Source organism: Vigna unguiculata, chromosome 2, assembly GCF_004118075.2.
Source record: "Vigna unguiculata cultivar IT97K-499-35 chromosome 2, ASM411807v1, whole genome shotgun sequence".
Taxonomy (NCBI): domain Eukaryota; kingdom Viridiplantae; phylum Streptophyta; class Magnoliopsida; order Fabales; family Fabaceae; genus Vigna; species Vigna unguiculata.
This window is the reverse complement of record NC_040280.1, coordinates 26,974,347-26,993,283: the sequence shown is the minus strand read 5'-3', so window position 1 is coordinate 26,993,283 and position 18,937 is coordinate 26,974,347. Positions and strand designations below refer to the sequence as shown.

The window sequence follows — 18,937 nt, the reverse complement described above, 5'->3', positions numbered from 1 at the left end:
CAAAAATGTTTTATCTATATCTCAAATAAGTAATTATTTTAAATAGTTATTTTAAGTTTAAACAAAGTGGTCACTTTTAGTATATGTAGAGAATGTGAAAACTAAATAGGGTGAATACATACATTACATAGTTCCTATCTATGTATGATGGGCTTTTATGAGAATGGGCTGCTAGAAAATTTTACATAAACAATGGTGAATTTCTTATTCTACTCCATGTTTTCTTTCCGCACCTCCGTATTTTTTAAAATTTCAATTATATCTATGTTGAAATTATAATTTCAGATTTATAGTAAATATTTTGGATTACACAAAAATATTAATTCTACACATTTTGGAATTTTGGATTGTTCAATTCGAAATATGAATTTACATTATGAAATGCATGTAGATTTATGTTCTAAATGATTAATCCGTACTACAAATTTATTTTTTAAATTATATAATATGTGATACAAATTTGAAAGATAATTCATAATATAAATTTTATTTTAAAATTTACTTTCCATGATACAAATTTATATTCTTGATTATATTCAAAGAATATGAAATTTTTATTTCATTTTCATCATCGTCAACAAATAATTATAGCATATTCATGTATGTATTCGTCTTTTTAATATTTTAAATATTAATTAAATAATTTTTTACAAGAAAATATAAATCACATCATAATATTTAAATATTTCAATGTTGAAAAGATATACATTTTTTTCATTGTTAAATACAAAAAATAAATTATAATATTATAAATATTAAATGTGAATATCGAATAACATTTGGATATGTTTTACATATGTTACGAAACTAAAGACTAAATAAAGTTATAAAATTTTTAAATTATCAAATAAACAACCTAATAAATACATAGTACATACTCTTTCGCATTTTCATACCTAATTTAAAATTAGATATTATTTATATTTATAATCAATTAATTAATAGTCCCTAATTTGTTTAAAAATCTATTTTGTCATATGATACTTGAAAATATATTATTATTTATTTTTACATTATTAAAATATGTTATATATATATTATTTTATTTTGTCATTTTTAATTGATTCCTAAAATACTTTAAACTTTTTCTTTTGGTGTAGTGATTTTTTTTTTCATGACAATTAACATATGGTGATGTATATATATTTATTAGAAATGGCTTAATCTATATTATTCCTAACACTATAAAATGATAATTCTTTTAATTTAACTGACATATGAACTGTAACAGGGACACAAATAACAAAATAAATAAATAAATTAAAATGTCTAATTAGATTCCCAAATTAAAATCTCCCTCTCTCCCTCTCTCTCTCTATATATATTCATTAGGTTGATTAACTTTTTTAAGGCTTAAAATTTGGATTACTTTTATTTAAATAGGGTTTTAAAAACGTTTAAGTATGATTTCTTCAATAAATGAATCAGATCATATTAGCTCTGATTACTTGACTCGTTTGTATTCTTGCTTCCAACCTTGATGAAAAGTAACAGTGAATCGAAGGTTTTCTTATTAAATTTCTCCAAAGACAAATAATTACTTCACTTGCTTATAGGACATGGTTGTTTGACCAATATCACTCACTATAGTGTTCAGGCAGAGAACATCACATTAAAAGTAATTCTTGGTCTCGCAATTAACAGAGAAAAGACAACTTGAAGAAGAAGAAGAGATCAAAATATAGTCCATGAACTTTTGGTTGTATTTGTTTGTGTAACTATTGAATCGTGTATATATATACATACACATTTACAAGTTTTTAGGCAAAATTTGCAGACAAAACTACGATTGAGCACTCTCTATGGAGTCATTATGTTCAAAAGATTAGCTCTTGTTCTAACTAAGCGTCTAAACATTCTCTCCAAACCATTTTCTATGCTTTCAATGGCATTTTCCAAACCCTCCAATCCCTCACGCAAAGCCTGTACCTTCAAAACATTAGCACCTTCGCCTAAAAGGGTGCTTAAAGATCCTTCCACACACTGCAACTCGTTCAGATTCTGGGAGTTTTCTTCACATGATGTTACCCTTTTGTGCATCAATTTTGCCACCATCAACCATTTAGTATTCTTTGCTTTTGAAGCTGGCACAGCCAAGTAAGACAAAATGGTTTGAAAGATGGACAAGTTCATCGTAATAACCTCCCTAAGAACTCTTATCACAGCATCTTGATCTTGATTCAACACTGTTGATGATCCAAATTTACTTTCCATCTGCTTTAAAGATGAGATCAACTTCTTGGCACTTCTCTTCATCTTTCTTGTGAATAAATTGTACTCAGCCACGCTTTTTTCAATGCTTGAATCTCCCTTTCTCCTCCTGAGAGCAGAATGAAGGGCTTGAGCATTTTCCTTAACTTGTGAAACCGTGTTCCTTGTAATGCCACAGATATCCAAAACTCTCACTGAACCATCCAACACCTCTTCCATGCATTTCTGACCTTGATGGTTCGAAATCACTTTTTGAGTTGATGCCATGTTGAGAAAATCTTCGAAGCAAATGAACAAATCTTCAAGCAAGGATAAGCCAGTGCCAATTGACTCAGAATTTGACGTGGATGTGGCTTCCCATGTCCTCATTTTACTTAGCTCCTCCTCTATTCTGATGGAGCTGGGGTGAGAAACAGAAGGGAAACTATTTGAGCGAACATGGTACATGTTTGCCATTGTTGTTACTTTCTCTTTTGTTGTTTGTTCTTTTTTCAGAATTGTGTTCTCATTCTTAGTCCTTTACCTCATTATATATATAGTGGCCATTGACGATTCATTAATCATTCCATGATTTCAATAAATGCCTAGAAAAAGATGAGTACCTTCTCTTAATCAACATGTGGTGCTCTCATGGGATTCCCTTTGAATTAGGTGAGATTGTCACACCTCTTCCCAACATCGTGATATTCTGTAAGACACAGTGGTAATAAAATAGGTTTTTGCTGCATAACTGGCATGTTCTTTGAGTGTTGGTAATCAGAAAACATCATAACTCATCAACTAGTTTTCTGTTTCAAATATAAAATATACTGTTGCTGTTTGTTGTTTCAGAGATGTCCACTGAGTTGTCTCAATATGAAGGAGCTAAAACTGCAATGAATTGAAATTGTTTTTGCATGGTTGAGATTTTGATCTCATGAGATATACTAGAAAATGTACAATAATTGAAGTGACAGATAAGCTTATTACAATTCAAAGAACCAAATGATTCGAAAATTATAGCATTAGATTAGTTTGGTGTGTGCACGAGTGGCATTTGTGCTTGTTTGTCTCTTCTGATTTTACCCAGCTTCGATGGTTTTGTTCGAAGTTTGACACTGGTACCGATAAAAAAAATGCATTTTCACCTGCAAAATTTACTTGGGAATGGTTTATGCCTATTTTATAACTATGCTAAAAAAAAGTGAAAGCCTAAAAGATATAAATTAATTTACCACTTGTTAATCTCTTATTGTAAAATCTTGTGTTCATATGTCAGATGTTTAATGTCAGTGTAAGAGAAATATATTTTCACTGATTACAAGTTAATTTATAGTGATTTTTTGAGTTCTATATTATTAACGAAATAAGTAAACTTATTAATTATGTCTCAATTGCGTTTTGCAGTATGTGTTAAGGAGCATTGCACTTTTATTGTTAACGGTGCAGGAGTGTCAAGGAAAAAGGTGACTTGAAACAAAAGTGTATCGAATATAGAGTATACATAACATTTTGTTGCATTTCATTATATAACTATTGAATTGTGTACATGTACAATAGGACAAAATTTTTCAATCCTCGTTGATCCCTAAAACTTGGATGCTATGGAGGATTTGGAGAGAAAATAATGAGTGAAGAGTGTGTAGTTTCTATTGAGCGATGATATTCAAAAGGCATGCTCTTGTTCTAACCATGCGCCTGAATACACTCTCCAAACCATTTTCTATGATTTCAATTCCATTCTCCAAAGCCTCCAATCTTTCATGTGCAGCCTTCATTGTTGCAACATTGCTACCTTCGTTTACAAGGCTGCTTAAAGATGCTTCCACACACATCAACTCGTTGGAGTTTTTTGTGTTCTCTTCACATGCTATCACTCCCTTCTGCATTAATTTTGCTACCAGTAACCATTTGGTTGCCTTTGATTTTGAAGCAGACACGGTTAAAAAAGCTAACAGCGATTGGAAGACAGACATGTTCATTCCAATCACTTCCCTAACCACTCTGACCAAAGAAACAAGTTGTTGATCTTCATCCAAGATTTGGGACACTCCAAATTTGTTCTCCATCTGCTTCAATGTTGTGATCAACTTCTTAGCATTCTTCTTCATCTTCTTAGAGAATAAGTTATATTCGGCTACAATTCTTTCAATGCTTGAATCCCCCTTTCTCCTTCTTAGAGCAGAATGAAGGGCTTGAACACTTTCCTTAATTTGTAACATGTTGTCTCTTGTGATGTCACAGATGTCCAAAATTCTCACTGAACCATCCAGAAGCTCTTGCATGCATTTCTCACCTTGATGGTTAGAAATGAGCTTCTGGGTTGAAGCCATGTTGAGAATATCTTCCAAACATACATGCAAATCTGATAGCAAGGAGAAGCCAGTGGCAATTGAGTTTGATGTGGATGTGGAAGTGTCTTCCCAAGTTTTGAGCTTGTTAAGCTCCTCCTCTATTCTAGTGATGCTAGGATGAGATCCAGTAGGGAAACTGTTTGAGCGAACATGGAATTTGTTTGCCATGATTACTCTTTTTGTATTTTGTTCTTTGTAAGCTCAATGTTTTTGTGCTCTCACAAATTCCTTAACTCTATACATATATATAGGTGCAATCCATGATCCGTTCCTATTGGTGAAGAAAATAGGAAAAACAACTAACCTGTGATGATGAATGTGAGCATGTGGTTGTAGCATGTGTTTTCTACTCATTAGGTGAGTTTGTCGCATCTGTGCCAAACATTGTGCACCATTATTTGTGGCATAATAGAGGCCAAAATAGTATTGAAATGGGTTTGTGTTGCATAACTGGCATGTTCTCCCTGTGTTTGCAATCAGAAAACTTCATTACTCATCACCTAGTTTGCCTCCTTTTCTGCCACATTGCCTCTTGATTTCGCAATAAAAAAATGGTGCTGTTTCAGCTTCAAGCATATCCATTATCTGGCTTGTCACAATGGTAAGGAGCTATATAATTGAAAAAATAAATGGTTTTCTGTGGATGAGATCCGGATCTCGTGGTATATGACAATTGGACAACAATTTGAGTTCTTTATAATTTTGATTACAGATTTTGAGAACAAAATGATGGGCACGAGTGGCTTGTAACCTTCCTTAATGATTTTACCAACTCTTGCACTATGTTCTAAACCAAACCAACAATGTCTCTCATATTGCTTTATATGATTTTCTTGAGAAATCGTATGGTACATATAAAAGAACCTGTACCTTACTGTCCCATTGTCAAGGGGTTGGTTTGTGTTATATATTTGTTAAGTGCACGGAGAAATAAAAAAAAAAAAAAAAGGATTGTGGAAACATCACAGATTTTCAAATCTCAAAATCAATGATGCAGGTTAGTGGTTTTGTGTGAATAAGAGATTTAGTGCATGCATAATCATTTGTGTTACCATGTTGGTCTTGCTTCCCAGCAGTAGTTAAAAACAAATATTTTTATAGTTTTATCATCTATTATGATAATATAACTTTCTTATAATGAAAAAAATATTTTTAACAATTCAAGTTATACATATTCATTCATAATCACTCCTGAACGTGATCATTTCTATAAAGATCATACATATACCCATATCGTATTAAGTATATATAACAATTAACTCCACTTAACAATTTTTTTCCCATACTTCTAAAAATCCAATTAAACTCTTATTAAGTCTCAAAATATTAAACACCAAAAACTTCTCATTTACAAAACACCCAAAAGGAGAACAAAAGAGGAGAAATCCTTAATATAAAATATTTATCCAATTCATGAATGATTGGTTAAATTTGATCATCATCTATCTTATTAGAAATATAATCTAACAACATAACAACGTTTAAATTATTTTCTACTCATTTTAAGAATTAGAAAAACTGAAATTTAAATAAATATAATTAAAATTTTAATAAAGTAAAAAAATAATATATATAGTTTATTTATAAATTGATATTGGGAATAGTCCAAGTGTGAGTCAAAAGTCCCCCCTTGGATAGTATTGACAAAGTTAAACACTATATAAGAATAAATTCACATAATTTCAGTTTGGTCCCTACACTTTCAAACTTATTGTTTTTGGTCTCTATTTTTTTGGCGCGTTAAAAATAACAAACATCGTGTCATGTGTTATTTAATTTTTTTTTTTACAAAAATAAGAAACTAGCATCGATTAGACCGACGCTTTTCACGAAAATAAAAAAAAAATATTTTTAGTCCTGAAGTTTGAACTTAATTTGGAAATGATTCTTGGTTGAAACTTGGTTACTGTTTGGTCCCTACACATGTAAACAGTGACAAGTTTCAAGCAGAAACCATTTTCAAATTTAGATCAAACTTCAAGAATTAAAAATATTTTTTCTAATATCTTATATATGTAAAATCAATGTCATATATATATATATATATATATATATAAACCCAAGAATTTGCTATTACGTATTCATATGAAATTTATTTTTATCAAATCATCGGTTATTATCCTTATCATCTAAATATTTTTTATAATAGGATAATTCAACTAATGAACCATGATAGCATTTGCTTGCTACTAAAGCCTCCATATCATATTCTTTAAAGGTATTTTTTGAAAGGAGGAACAATGGGTCATTTGTACACTTTATTTTGTAGTGTTTAGTTTGAAATTACTTTTTATTTCATTCACAATTTTGAAAATATAATTTTATTTACGTTTTGTTTTTTTTTTTCAAACATTAAGTTGTATATGATGAATACATATTTTTTATTATTATGTTCAGCAAATATTCAAAATAAGAAAATAAAAATTAATCATTTTTGTGTTTGAGTAAAAAATAAATAATTAATTCTAAAAACTTGTTCTTCAAATAAAAAAATACTATAGTAATATTTTTATTTATTGGGCTGAATGGTTTAATATAATTTTAAAGTAAGTTCTACCAAGCCATTCTTTATAGCTACTATGCCTCCCCACTCTACAACTCAATTCTAGCTAACCTTTTTTGTTTTAAAATTGCATTTTATTTATGCTTTGTCTTTGTTTCAAGCATTAGTTTGTACCAAAAGTGATAAAAAATAGTTTTATTTTATTATTTTTAATAAAATATATAAAATAAGAAAAATAAATTAAACATTTTAAAAAATAAGGAAGGATGAAAAAATATCATTAAAAAAAACTTGATGAAACACCATTTTCATATATCCATAAATTTATTTTTTAAGTAAACGTAATTGTTTGTTATTAATCCTCCAAACTTTGTACTAACTTCTAGCTACCCTCTATTCAAGGGTATTGCTTGATGAAAGAGAAGGAAAATTTCATTAGTTAAAGAAAATAAAATATATTAAATTTGAATTGTTTTAATTTAAATATTTTATTTAGAGAAATTTGATTTATTATCAAATAAAAATAATAATTTTAAATAATATTTAACCATTCAAAAAGTATTGTTAGATCATATTTTTCATTTAAAGTTGATTTAAATATTTTTCAGTTAAAATCTATTAAAAACGTTTTATTAACATAGATATTTCCGACTGGTGGTCCAAAATCATTTTGATGATTTAGTCAGAGCTTTTTTTTATTATGATGTTAGTCAAAATTATTCACTGGTCAACCTTTTAATTGATTGTCAGTTGATATTTTTTGTATTAATTAAAATAATTACAGTTAAGGTTGACAAAACACTTACCTCATTAACATAAAAAAAAAATTAAAAAAAAAAAAAACTTGATTGGTGAGTGTGAACAAAATTTAACACCATTAACATTCATACGAGAAATCTCTGCCTATATAGAATAAAACATAATCCCGACAACTAGTAAAAAACAAAACTTGGTTGAAATTAAACTAAAATATAAATTGCATAACTATATACAAAAAACATGAACAGTTCTAGTTTAATATTTCTAGATAAAATTTAAAATTTTATAATATAAAATAATAAAATTCCTCTAATAAATCTCAAAAAGTTAACTTCTTTTAAAATGCTCTCTCTAAACAACATATTTTGAAATAAATATTTCAAATTTTATATAAAAATTAATTATCCCTTCTAAATTTTGTCCAAACATATTATTACTCTTTTATGTTTAGTTTAAAAATATTATTTTATTTTATTACAATTTTTAAAATACAATAGTACTTTCACCTTTTATTTTCTTTATCTCAAGCATTAATTTGTTAAAAATTGATAAAAAAAAGTTAGGTTTTATTTTTTTTTATAGATAAGAAAATTAGTTAAATATCAAAATAGTGGAATTCTTGAAAAATAATAAAAATTATTTTAACAAAAAGTTATTCAAGTAAAACAAAGACCAAAGATAAAAAATAATGAAGAATATAAATTTTTACATTATCTAAAGAATGAAGTGTTTATTCAATTAAATACTTGAAATTAAAAGTCAAACACTTTTATGTGAAAAAAATAGTAGATAAAAATATTAGAAAAAGAGCAAAAATTATAAAATGTTATACTAGAGTGATTCATAATATATCATTTTTATATAACAACACAAAAATTTGTGATAAGAGAGAAAGTAATCAGATATGCGAATGAATTTTGTAGATATATAATAATTCAAACAATTCAAAAACAGGAGAAAAAAATGTATAATAAAAAAACAATAAAACTAAAGACTAGAATTATTCAAATTTTTTTACTGATGATTTTGTTTTAAATTTTGTAGATATATAATAATTCAAACAATTCAAAAACAGGAGAAAAAAATGTATAATAAAAAAAACAATAAAACTAAAGACTAGAATTATTCAAATTTTTTTACTGATGATTTTGTTTTAAAATATTACATTTTAAAACTTATTTTCTACGTATATTTTTATTCAAAATTTAATGAATATATTATTTCAAAATAAAAAATATTATATTATTGAAAATTTAAGTAATAAAATAAATAAACGAGTATTTAAAAATTAAAGGATTACGTAAATGTCATTTAAGATCACTTTAACTTTGCGGGAAGGAACTTAATTTTCCAATTTTATTTATTATTTATTGTGCTTGAGTAAGAAAGTTTTCCATTTTTATTTATTGTGCTTGACTAAAAAAAGTTTTCTATTTTATTGTTTATGACAAAATGTTTAAAAGAATCGGAGCAAATAGCTTTATTTAAAACAAATCACTAATTTTATTTAGGTTTAATTAAATTGAAATACATAATTAATTTTGATATTTTTATTGGATTCTTATTAAATAAACTGTTATATTGACTGTTGATTTATTTATAATTTTTTCAAAGGGATTTTATAGCTCAATTTTATGGTGAACGATTATATAGTTGTTATTTTTGTTTTTCCATCAACTTGTTTATTCTATTTTCAATCCCCTCCAATTCTTAGGTCAATTAGTTTTTTTTTTTTAATATAAACGTAAATCTTTCAATCTTTCTGCAACTTTTTACGCCTAATAAAATATTAATATTTTAATTTTCTTATCTCATAATTTATTTTATATTTTAAAATAAAAATACTTTTTGTTAATGTTGAATAGACATAGAATAGAAAATATAGTGTTTATATATCATCACCCAAAAGAAAATAAGCAAGTTAACTACTTCATTAAAAATGTAAAGACAAAAGTGACAGTCAAGTTATTCCATTAATAAACATTTTAAAAGTTAATAAAAAATGTATTAAAAATAACAAATTTTAAGATATTTTTAAGACTTCATTAATCTAATTTCTAATAAAAAAATGATGTAACTTATTTATAAGTACAAGAGAAAGTTAAGATTATATATGAACATAATAATAATTCAAAAAAAATTGAAAGATGTCTCTAATAATTTTTATAAAAAACACCTTTCGATATTTTACGGAAAGTAAAACCAATTCAAACCAAATTACAAAATATTAATTTAATTTAATTCAAATTTAATATTAAATTAAATTAAATCTTATTTAATGAAGGGTTAAATATGTTTTTGTCTCTTAACTCTTATTGAGAATTGAAATTAGATCATTTCGAAACTTTAAACTCATTCAGTCTTTCATCTTTAATAAAGGAGTGAAAATATTTAAATTGTTTACATCGTTTAACTTATTTTCGCTTCAATGTTTATTTAAAAACACGTTTAAAATATCAAATAAACTTAAAAAATTTAGTTAAAAAATTAATTACACACATTTCTAAAATTGAGAGACTGAATTAATCTAAAATTTGAAGAACTATTTTCAATTTTGAACTAAAATTAAAGGAAAGAAAAAATCAAATACTCCATGGGCACCTATTTTTATTTTATTTTTTATGAGCTAGGCAGTTATACTGATAACAACATGTTTTTTCCTACCTCATATCAGTCATTTCAATTGCTTATACGTTGAAATTCGCAAAAATGCCTCAACTCTCAAAACCAAACTTTACACTTTTAGTAATTCTCAGAATATTTCTACTGTTCCCGTACCTCACAAGCATATACCTCTACTCCTATCAAAATATATTCTTTTCATCTTTCTTAATACCCACATGGCTAAAACTCATACTTCAAAAATAACAAACCAAACCAAACTAATTAATTGAACCACATGAATTATCTGCTGATTAAGTTGATGAAGAGGAATATGAGAAATAATGAATCCACCTTTTTTATTTTTTCTGACAAATTCTAAAACGAGAACCCAATTCATTAGTTAAAGCCACCACCACTAGCTAGTGCCTCTACACAACCTCTATTCTCTTTTCATTCTCAAAGTTCCTTCCTTTACTCTATAAATACGCTGCATTTCAACCTGTGTAAATCCACAAACTCTCAAAATCAAAACTTTATATATATATATATATATCCTTCATGGCTTCCCTTGATGGTGAGAAAAGTAATGAAAATCATGTTGAGATTCGTGTTGGGGCGATTGGGGTGGAGCGAAAACGAAAGCAAGAAATTGAAGCAAAAAACATAGATTATTCTGAGAGGGCGAATTGGGTGCGTGCAGCAGTGTTGGGAGCGAACGATGGATTAGTCTCGGTGGCATCATTGATGATGGGTGTTGGAGCTGTTAAGGAGAACGTAACAGCCATGGTTCTTGCTGGTTTTGCGGGGTTAATTGCAGGGGCATGCAGCATGGCAATTGGAGAGTTTGTGTCTGTGTACACTCAGTACGACATAGAAATGGGTGAGATCGAAAGAGAGAGAGAAAACAAGGTTGTTGTTGTTGGTGATGATGATGATGATGATGGAGTGAGTGAAGAAGGTAAAAGGGAAAAGTTGCCGAATCCATTTCATGCTGCTGTAGCATCAGCTTTAGCATTTTCTGTGGGTGCAGTGGTGCCACTGCTATCTGCTGCATTCATAAGGAACCATAAAATAAGACTTGGTGTTGTTGTTGCTGTGGCTAGCATCACGTTGGTGGTGTTTGGTTGGTTAGGAGCGGTGCTCGGAAAAACTCCGATCACAAAATCTTGCCTTAGAGTGCTCATCGGAGGTTGGATGGCTATGACTCTAACATTTGGCCTCACCAAGTTATTTGCCTTTGCTGAGATTTGAGTCTTTGATTTTTTTTTTCTCACTTGAAAAATATTATAAGAGAAGGTTAATTAAAAAATTTAAGATAACTTATGATAGATCTTTTGGTTTTCTTTTTCTAATAATATTCTATGTTGTTAGAAATTTGTCGTGTGAAAAGTGTTGTCTTGCATGCCAATGGACACCTGGTAGAAAAAGAGAAATGTGAATGTGATGTGAGAAGAGATCAAGTAAATGAATATAATTCATTGTATTGATGTATCGTATTAGTACAAATTTGTTGATTTTCAATTTATGGATATAATATATCAATAAAAAAACACTGTGAATGAAAATAAGATTACAGTGTTATGGAATGATATTTTTTAAAAGTTAATTATGTTTTTCGCTCGTAAATTAAATTGTGAAACATTTCATTAATTTCTTTTTAAATAATATAAAATATTATCTTTGTAAAGGATATATTATAATTAAGGAAAAGTATTGCTTGACATTCACTTTTAAACCAACGTACACTTGACAATTGGTTTTATAATAAAATATTATACTTAATGTAATAATGTAATAAAAGTAAATATAAACGGAATATTATAATAAAATAATATCATAGGAAATTGTAAGTTGAATGTAAGAGAAAAAATTAAAGTGTCAAAAGTAATATGATCCATTAATTAACCTAGAATTATGTATGTAATGTAGAAAATATTTTATACGTCTAAATAGTCAAAATGGATTAGAATCAGTGAGTCAACCCGACTCATCATTGGTTCAAGTTGGATTGGGTTAAAATTTTTTTATAAATTTTAATACGGGTTAATTTTTGACCCGATTTATTTGAAACCCAGCTCATTTAGAATACAGCTCACCCGGGTTGAACCCGTGATGAGCCGGGTTGGACCAACCTGCAAATGAAAGGATCACACAAGTATTTTTTATTAAGTTGAGCTTTATATTTGGGTTGTGTTAGGTTATTTTTTTAGCTAACGTATAAATAATTTATACTTTTTTTATTTTGGTTTGCATTGTATTAAAATTTATTTAGATTTTAATTATAATTATAATTTAGTTTTGATCGAAAAAAAAATAAAAAAAAATATTTTTTTAATTAATTGAGTCGAGTTGGATTGGCTCACTAAAAATAAACATAATATTTTATAATAAATTAGATATGAAAATTAAATTAATTTTCTTTTAATTTAACATACGGTAAATCAAATTAGTTAACAATTACATTAAAAAGGATAAAATAAAAATAAAAATTATATGAATAAGAAGATTTTTTTTTTTTATATTTAGATATAAACTAACGTAAATATAAACGTTATCATATGAATAGGAAATTTTTAAATATATACAAATTATTTAAATTTTAAAAATAGTAATTAAAAGAATAAAATTCAAAAAATGTATAATATAGTTATAGATATAGTTACTAAAACGATGAAATAACAAATGATTCTTTTTTTATGATAAGTAGTTACTAAAATGATAAAACTCAAAAGATAATTTTTTTATTATAAATAATTATTTGAATTTAAAAAAGAATAATTAAGAGGTAAAATTAGAAAAAAAGACAAAAAAAAATATATTCTCTATATACTTATAGATTAGAACATTTATTAATATTAATCATTATTTAACTCTCGTGCTATATATTAGACAACTTAATAAATACTTAAGTAATAGATTTTACACACCGTAGTAAAAATAACTTAAACCAACATAGTTAATTCATTACAGGTCTATTTAAAAGAAAAAAGTTGTTCAAATTAAAAATCATATATAGTAAGAAACCTAAAATATATTTACATCGAAAAATGATAATTCTACTAACATTATATATTTCAATTTGAATAAATAAAATAATAAAATAAGAGTTCTGCTCCAATTCTAGAGAAACTTTAAAAGCTAAAAAGAATGTATACATTAAGAAAAAATATTAAAGATCTTCTCTTAAAAAAAAAAAGAAGATTTAGTTACTTTGAAAAGGAAAAGAAGATTTTCAAACTCAGAAAGGCAGGCACATTTTCTAATTAAATAAAACATGTACTTGAACTTTCTATCACTTCAGCTGAGTGTAAGCTATTTTTAAATATATGTTAATTCAAATGTGTCACATCCTGTGATCTTTAAATTAAAGCATGGAATATTTTGCACAAATAAAGTTAACATAATATTGCTTAAACAATACAAAAGAAAGAACTGATAGATATAACATCTTCTTCGAAACAAAAGTCTCTTTATTTATTATGAAAGAGAGTTTAAAATTTCATGCTTTCACTCTGCATAATGTTCTATCAAATCTTCCAAATCAGGTCATTATTTTCACACCTCTTCTTTGTTAAAACTACACAAAATATTACATGACATTCTCAATTTAAAATTTTTAACATAATGTGCATCTAATTTTCTTATATATAATATTATTTAACTTTATCTAATGTGGACTTTCAACTTATATATATACTCATCTTATTATATAAACGTGTCATTATAATAAATATGATCATTGGATGTTTGTGTAGCTTGTATGAACTAAATTTCACATAGTTTTTTTCTTTTATAAAATAATTTTAAATAAAGTGATTTATGCTGAAAACTTTAGTCTTATTGTAGTAAAACTTAGCCATATCCTTTACTCAATGGAAAAAATTACATTTTCCCCTTATAGTTTACGGTATATTAGAAGAGAAAATCGCATTAGACAAGAAATTAAGAAAAACAGAAGAACATTTATTATATATATATATATATATATATATATATATATATATATATGTGGGATTTTGATACTCTGCAACTATAAGTAGAAACTCTCAATTTACTTTTTCAACAAACTAATATTTACAATTTGCTTTTTCTATGGGCAATTTATTCTAAAACTGCAGACACTGTTACTGAAAATATGAATTTTGTTTTCATATATTCTTTTAGTTATTTCCATGAAATTGCAACATATATATGTGAGGAAACCACAAAAATATTTTATAATAAATTGAGAAAGATGTTATCCAATGATTTTTTTTTTCAGCAGTGGCACTGTTGCGCAAAACTTTATTTTTAAATTGTAAACATACATTCAATCGGTTCCAAAAATTGTTGTAAATATAGTCAAAACAAAATTAAAGGAATTACTTAATGTTAGTTTTAAATAAGTTTTTTATTTTTTTCATTTTAACAAATTTATTGAAAAAACTTTCTTAATTAAAATGAAGATTAGATTTGATGACTTGTGACATTTTGTTATATACAGTATAAACACTAGTTGTATTTCATTCTGTACAATTGGATGAGGTAAAAAAACTTCAATCCTCTGCAGATCCCTAAAACTTGGATGCTATAGAGGATTTGGAGAGAAAATAATGAGTGAAGAGTGTGTAGTTTCTATTGAGTGATGATATTCAAAAAGCACGCTCTTGTTCTAACCATGCGCCTGAATAAGCTCTCCAAACCATTTTCTATGATTTCAATTCCATTCTCCAAAGCCTCCAATCTTTCATGTGCAGCCTTCATTGTTGCAACATTGCTACCTTCGTTTACAAGGCTGTTTAAAGATGCTTCCACACACTGCAACTCGTTCAAATTCTTCTGCTTTTCTTCACATGCTATCACTCCCTTCTGCATTAATTTTGATACCAATAACCATTTGGTTGCCTTTGATTTTGAAGCAGACACGGTCAAAAAAGCTAACAGCGATTGGAAGACAGACATGTTCATTCCAATCACTTCCCTAACCACTCTAACCAAAGAAACAAGTTGTTGATCTTCATCCAAGATTTGGGACACTCCAAATTTGTTCTCCATCTGCTTCAATGTTGTGATCAACTTCTTGGCATTCTTCTTCATCTTCTTAGAGAAGAAGTTATATTCGGCTACAATTCTTTCAATGCTTGAATCCCCCTTTCTCCTTCTGAGAGCAGAATGAAGGGCTTGAACATTTTCCTTAATTTGTAACATGTTGTCTCTTGTGATGTCACAGATGTCTAAAATTCTCACTGAACCAGCCAGAAGCTCTTGTATGCATTTCTCACCTTGATGGTTAGAAAGCAGCTTCTGGGTTGAAGCCATGTTGAGAATATCTTCCAAGCATACATGCAAATCTGATAACAAGGAGAAGCCAGTGGCAATTGAGTTTGATGTGGATGTGGAAGTGTCTTCCCAAGTTTTGAGCTTGTTCAGCTCTTCCTCCACTCTACTGATGCTAGGATGAGATCCAGTAGGAAAACTATTTGAGCGAACATGGAACTTCTTTGCCATGGTAACTCTTTTTGTATTTTTCTCTTTCTCAAAGGAAACTCAATGTTTTTGTGCTTTCACCAAGCACTTAACTCTATATATATATATAGTATAATGCAATTCATGATTAACCTTTCATAATCAATGTGAGCATGTGGTTTCTGCATATGTTTCCTAATAATTTGGTGAGTTTGCCACATCTCTGCCAAACATTGTGCACTATTATCTGTGATATAATACAGACCAAGTTGATAATGAAATTCGTTTGGTGTGCATAACTGGCATGTTCTCCTTGTGTTGGCAATCGGAAAACCTCATTAGTCATCAACCATTTTGCCTTCTTTTCTGCCACATTGCATTTTGACTTCAAATTATAAAAATGTTGTTTCAGTATCCATTACCTGGCTTGTCTCGAATATAAGAAGCTGAAACTGCAAAATGGTGTAATAAATGGCTTTGGTAGATGAGATTCGGATCTCGAGGGATATCACACATGGACAACAATTTAGAGTTATTTATAATTTTGGTTGCAGTTTTGGACAGCAACTTGAGTTGTATATAATTTTGATTACAGATTTCGAGAACAAAATATTAGATTATCTGGTGTGTGCACGAGTGGCTTGCAACCCTTATCTCTCCCTTGTTGATTTACCAACTCTTTGGTTACTCCATAACAAAATTGATTTGGAATTGTTAACCTTGTTGAATAATTTATACTTGAAAATCATTTTTTCTGAAAACAAGAGTGGGTGAAAAGGTGAAATATCGTACTATTAGAGCAATTAGAAATTTGAAACAGATAATGAGAACACTTCCCTTCTAGATATTCAATTTCATCAAATCCTCTAACTGTGGTTAGAATTCTAGGGAATATTGTTGAATAGAGATGTATTTGTGCAGTGTCTTTTTCCTTAACATGATATTTTATCACGTTATGTATTGTAGATCAGTTGAAAGAAACTACTCTGATCTTCAGTTTGTATCCCCTATTTGCTAAAGTAGCTAAGTGAAAAGAAACATATGTTTATCCATTTGAATCTTCTTTCTGCGTTTTTCATTTGAAAAATTGAAATTGATTAGCCTGAACTCCGTTCATCCATACATCTCTTAAAATCATTGCTTGACCAGAAAATTTTAAAATCATCTTTTGTCCTTTGGAAATGGTATAAAGTGATGTTAATGCTATTTTTTACACAGTCTTCTCTAACAAGTAAATTATAATGTTCAGTCATAAAAACAAGATCAATATAAAGGAATTAAGAAAAAGCTGACTGCAAGGAAAAATATATCGAAATATATAGAGTATAAACATTTCGTTGTATTTGATAGTGTGTAACTATTGAGTTGTATACATGTACAAGACAAAATTTTTCAATCCTCAAAGGATCCATAAAATTTGGAGAGAAAATCATGACCGAACACTGTCTAATCTCTATTGAGTCATGATGTTTAAAAGGCAGGCTCTTGTTTTAACCATTCGCCTAAATACGTTCTCCAAACCATTTTCAATGCTTTCAATGCCATTCTCCAAAGCTTCCAAACTCTCATTTGCAGCTTTCATCGTTGCAACATTGGTTCCTTCACTCACAAGGCTGCTTAAAGATGCTTCCACACACCGTAACTCGTTCAAACTCTTCTGCTTCTCTTCACATGCTATCACTCCCTTCTGCATTAATTTTGCCACCAATAACCATTTGGTTGCCTTTGATTTTGAAGCAGGCACGGTCAAAAAAGTTAACAGGGATCGGAAGATAGACATGTTCATTACAATGACTTCCCTTAGCAATCTAACCAAAGATACAAGTTGTTGATCTTCCTCCAACACTGGGGATACTCCAAATTTGTTCTCCATCTGCTTTAAAGTTGTGATCAACTTCTTGGCATTCTTCTTCATCTTCTTTGAGAAGAAATTATATTCGGCTACAATTCTTTCAATGCTTGAATCCCCCTTCCTCCTTCTTAGAGCAGAATGAAGGGCTTGAACATTTTCCTTAATTTGTAACATGGTGTCTCTTGTGATGCCACAGATATCCAAAATTCTCACTGAACAATCCATTAGCTCTTCCATGGATTTCTCACCATAATGGTTAGAAATCAGCTTTTGGGTTGAAGCCATGTTGAGAAGATCTTCCAAGCAAATATGCAAATCTGATAGCAAGGACAAGCCCGTGCCAATTGAGTTTGATGTAGAAGTGGAAGTGGCTTCCCAAGTTTTGAGCTTGTTCAACTCTTCCTCTACTCTACTGATGTTAGGATGAGATCCAGAAGGAAAACTGTTAGAGCGAACATGGAACTTGTTTGCCATGGCTACTCTTTTTTGTGTTCTGTTCTTTTTCGAAAGAAGCTCAATGTTTTTGTGTTCTCACCAAGTGCTTAACTCTATATATATAGAAGCAATTCATGATTCATGATCGATGTGAGCATGTGGTTGCAGCATGTGTTTCCTAATAATTTGGTGAGTTTGTCACATCTCTGCCAAACATTGGCACTATTATTTGTGATACAATATAGGCCATATTTGTAATGAAATGGTAACTGGCATGTTCTCCAAGTGTTGGCAATCAGAAAACCTCATTAGTCATCAATTAATTTGCCTCCTTTGCTGCCACATTGCATCTTTACTTAAAATTATAAAATGTGTTGTTTCAGCTTCAAGGATATACATTACGTGTCTTGTCTCAATGATAAGAAACTATAACTGCAAAATAGTTTTTAAAATGGCTTTTAGATCTGTGAGATCCAAATCTGGTGGTCATTGACAAATAGACATTTTTCTAAATTTGAGTACAGATTTTGAGAACAAAAGGATGAGTTATTTGGCGTGTGCACGAGTGGCTTGTAACCCTTGTGTCTCCCTTGTTGATTTTACCAAATCCTTTTCATTCTGTTTTAAACCAATGAAGAATTTTGTATTGTGGTACACATTAAAGGACAAGTATCCACCGTCCCAGTTTCAAGGGGTTGATGTTATTGTTAAAGGCTTTGTGTGTGCACACATCATTTCTGTTTAGCATGTGACTCTAATTGCAGAAAATTTTGGCATCTTTGTTTGAGTAAAAGA

The 18,937-nt window shown here is 28.7% G+C and overlaps 5 protein-coding genes across 5 annotated transcripts; 1 reads left to right on the top strand and 4 right to left on the bottom strand.

Moving 5' to 3' along the window:
- Nucleotides 1-1,694: 1,694 nt before the first annotated feature.
- On the bottom strand, nt 1,695-2,856 carry LOC114174444. The gene has a single exon (XM_028059286.1). The coding sequence runs from the start codon at nt 2,665-2,667 to the stop codon at nt 1,801-1,803; it is 867 nt and encodes a 288-aa protein (XP_027915087.1). The 5' UTR covers nt 2,668-2,856; the 3' UTR covers nt 1,695-1,800.
- Nucleotides 2,857-3,716: 860 nt separating this feature from the next.
- On the bottom strand, nt 3,717-4,751 carry LOC114174701. The gene has a single exon (XM_028059527.1). It carries the CDS (start codon nt 4,710-4,712, stop codon nt 3,840-3,842), a length of 873 nt encoding a protein of 290 aa, XP_027915328.1. The 5' UTR covers nt 4,713-4,751; the 3' UTR covers nt 3,717-3,839.
- A 6,191-nt stretch (nt 4,752-10,942) lies between these two features.
- Nucleotides 10,943-11,862, top strand: LOC114174671 (vacuolar iron transporter homolog 4-like). Its single transcript, XM_028059497.1, has one exon. The coding sequence runs from the start codon at nt 10,969-10,971 to the stop codon at nt 11,659-11,661; it is 693 nt and encodes a 230-aa protein (XP_027915298.1). The 5' UTR covers nt 10,943-10,968; the 3' UTR covers nt 11,662-11,862.
- A 3,021-nt stretch (nt 11,863-14,883) lies between these two features.
- LOC114174691 lies at nt 14,884-15,940 on the bottom strand. The gene has a single exon (XM_028059517.1). The coding sequence runs from the start codon at nt 15,895-15,897 to the stop codon at nt 15,025-15,027; it is 873 nt and encodes a 290-aa protein (XP_027915318.1). The 5' UTR covers nt 15,898-15,940; the 3' UTR covers nt 14,884-15,024.
- Nucleotides 15,941-17,308: 1,368 nt separating this feature from the next.
- On the bottom strand, nt 17,309-18,398 carry LOC114174706. The gene has a single exon (XM_028059534.1). The coding sequence runs from the start codon at nt 18,179-18,181 to the stop codon at nt 17,309-17,311; it is 873 nt and encodes a 290-aa protein (XP_027915335.1). The 5' UTR covers nt 18,182-18,398.
- Between the last annotated feature and the right edge of the window lie 539 nt (nt 18,399-18,937).

Excerpts from the sequence above, each read along its gene's own strand:
- LOC114174444 (XM_028059286.1), bottom strand. The coding sequence starts at position 2,667 with ATGGCAAACATGTACCATGTTCGCTCAAATAGTTTCCCTTCTGTTTCT.
- LOC114174701 (XM_028059527.1), bottom strand. The coding sequence starts at position 4,712 with ATGGCAAACAAATTCCATGTTCGCTCAAACAGTTTCCCTACTGGATCT.
- LOC114174706 (XM_028059534.1), bottom strand. The coding sequence starts at position 18,181 with ATGGCAAACAAGTTCCATGTTCGCTCTAACAGTTTTCCTTCTGGATCT.
- LOC114174671 (XM_028059497.1), top strand. The coding sequence starts at position 10,969 with ATGGCTTCCCTTGATGGTGAGAAAAGTAATGAAAATCATGTTGAGATT.
- LOC114174691 (XM_028059517.1), bottom strand. The coding sequence starts at position 15,897 with ATGGCAAAGAAGTTCCATGTTCGCTCAAATAGTTTTCCTACTGGATCT.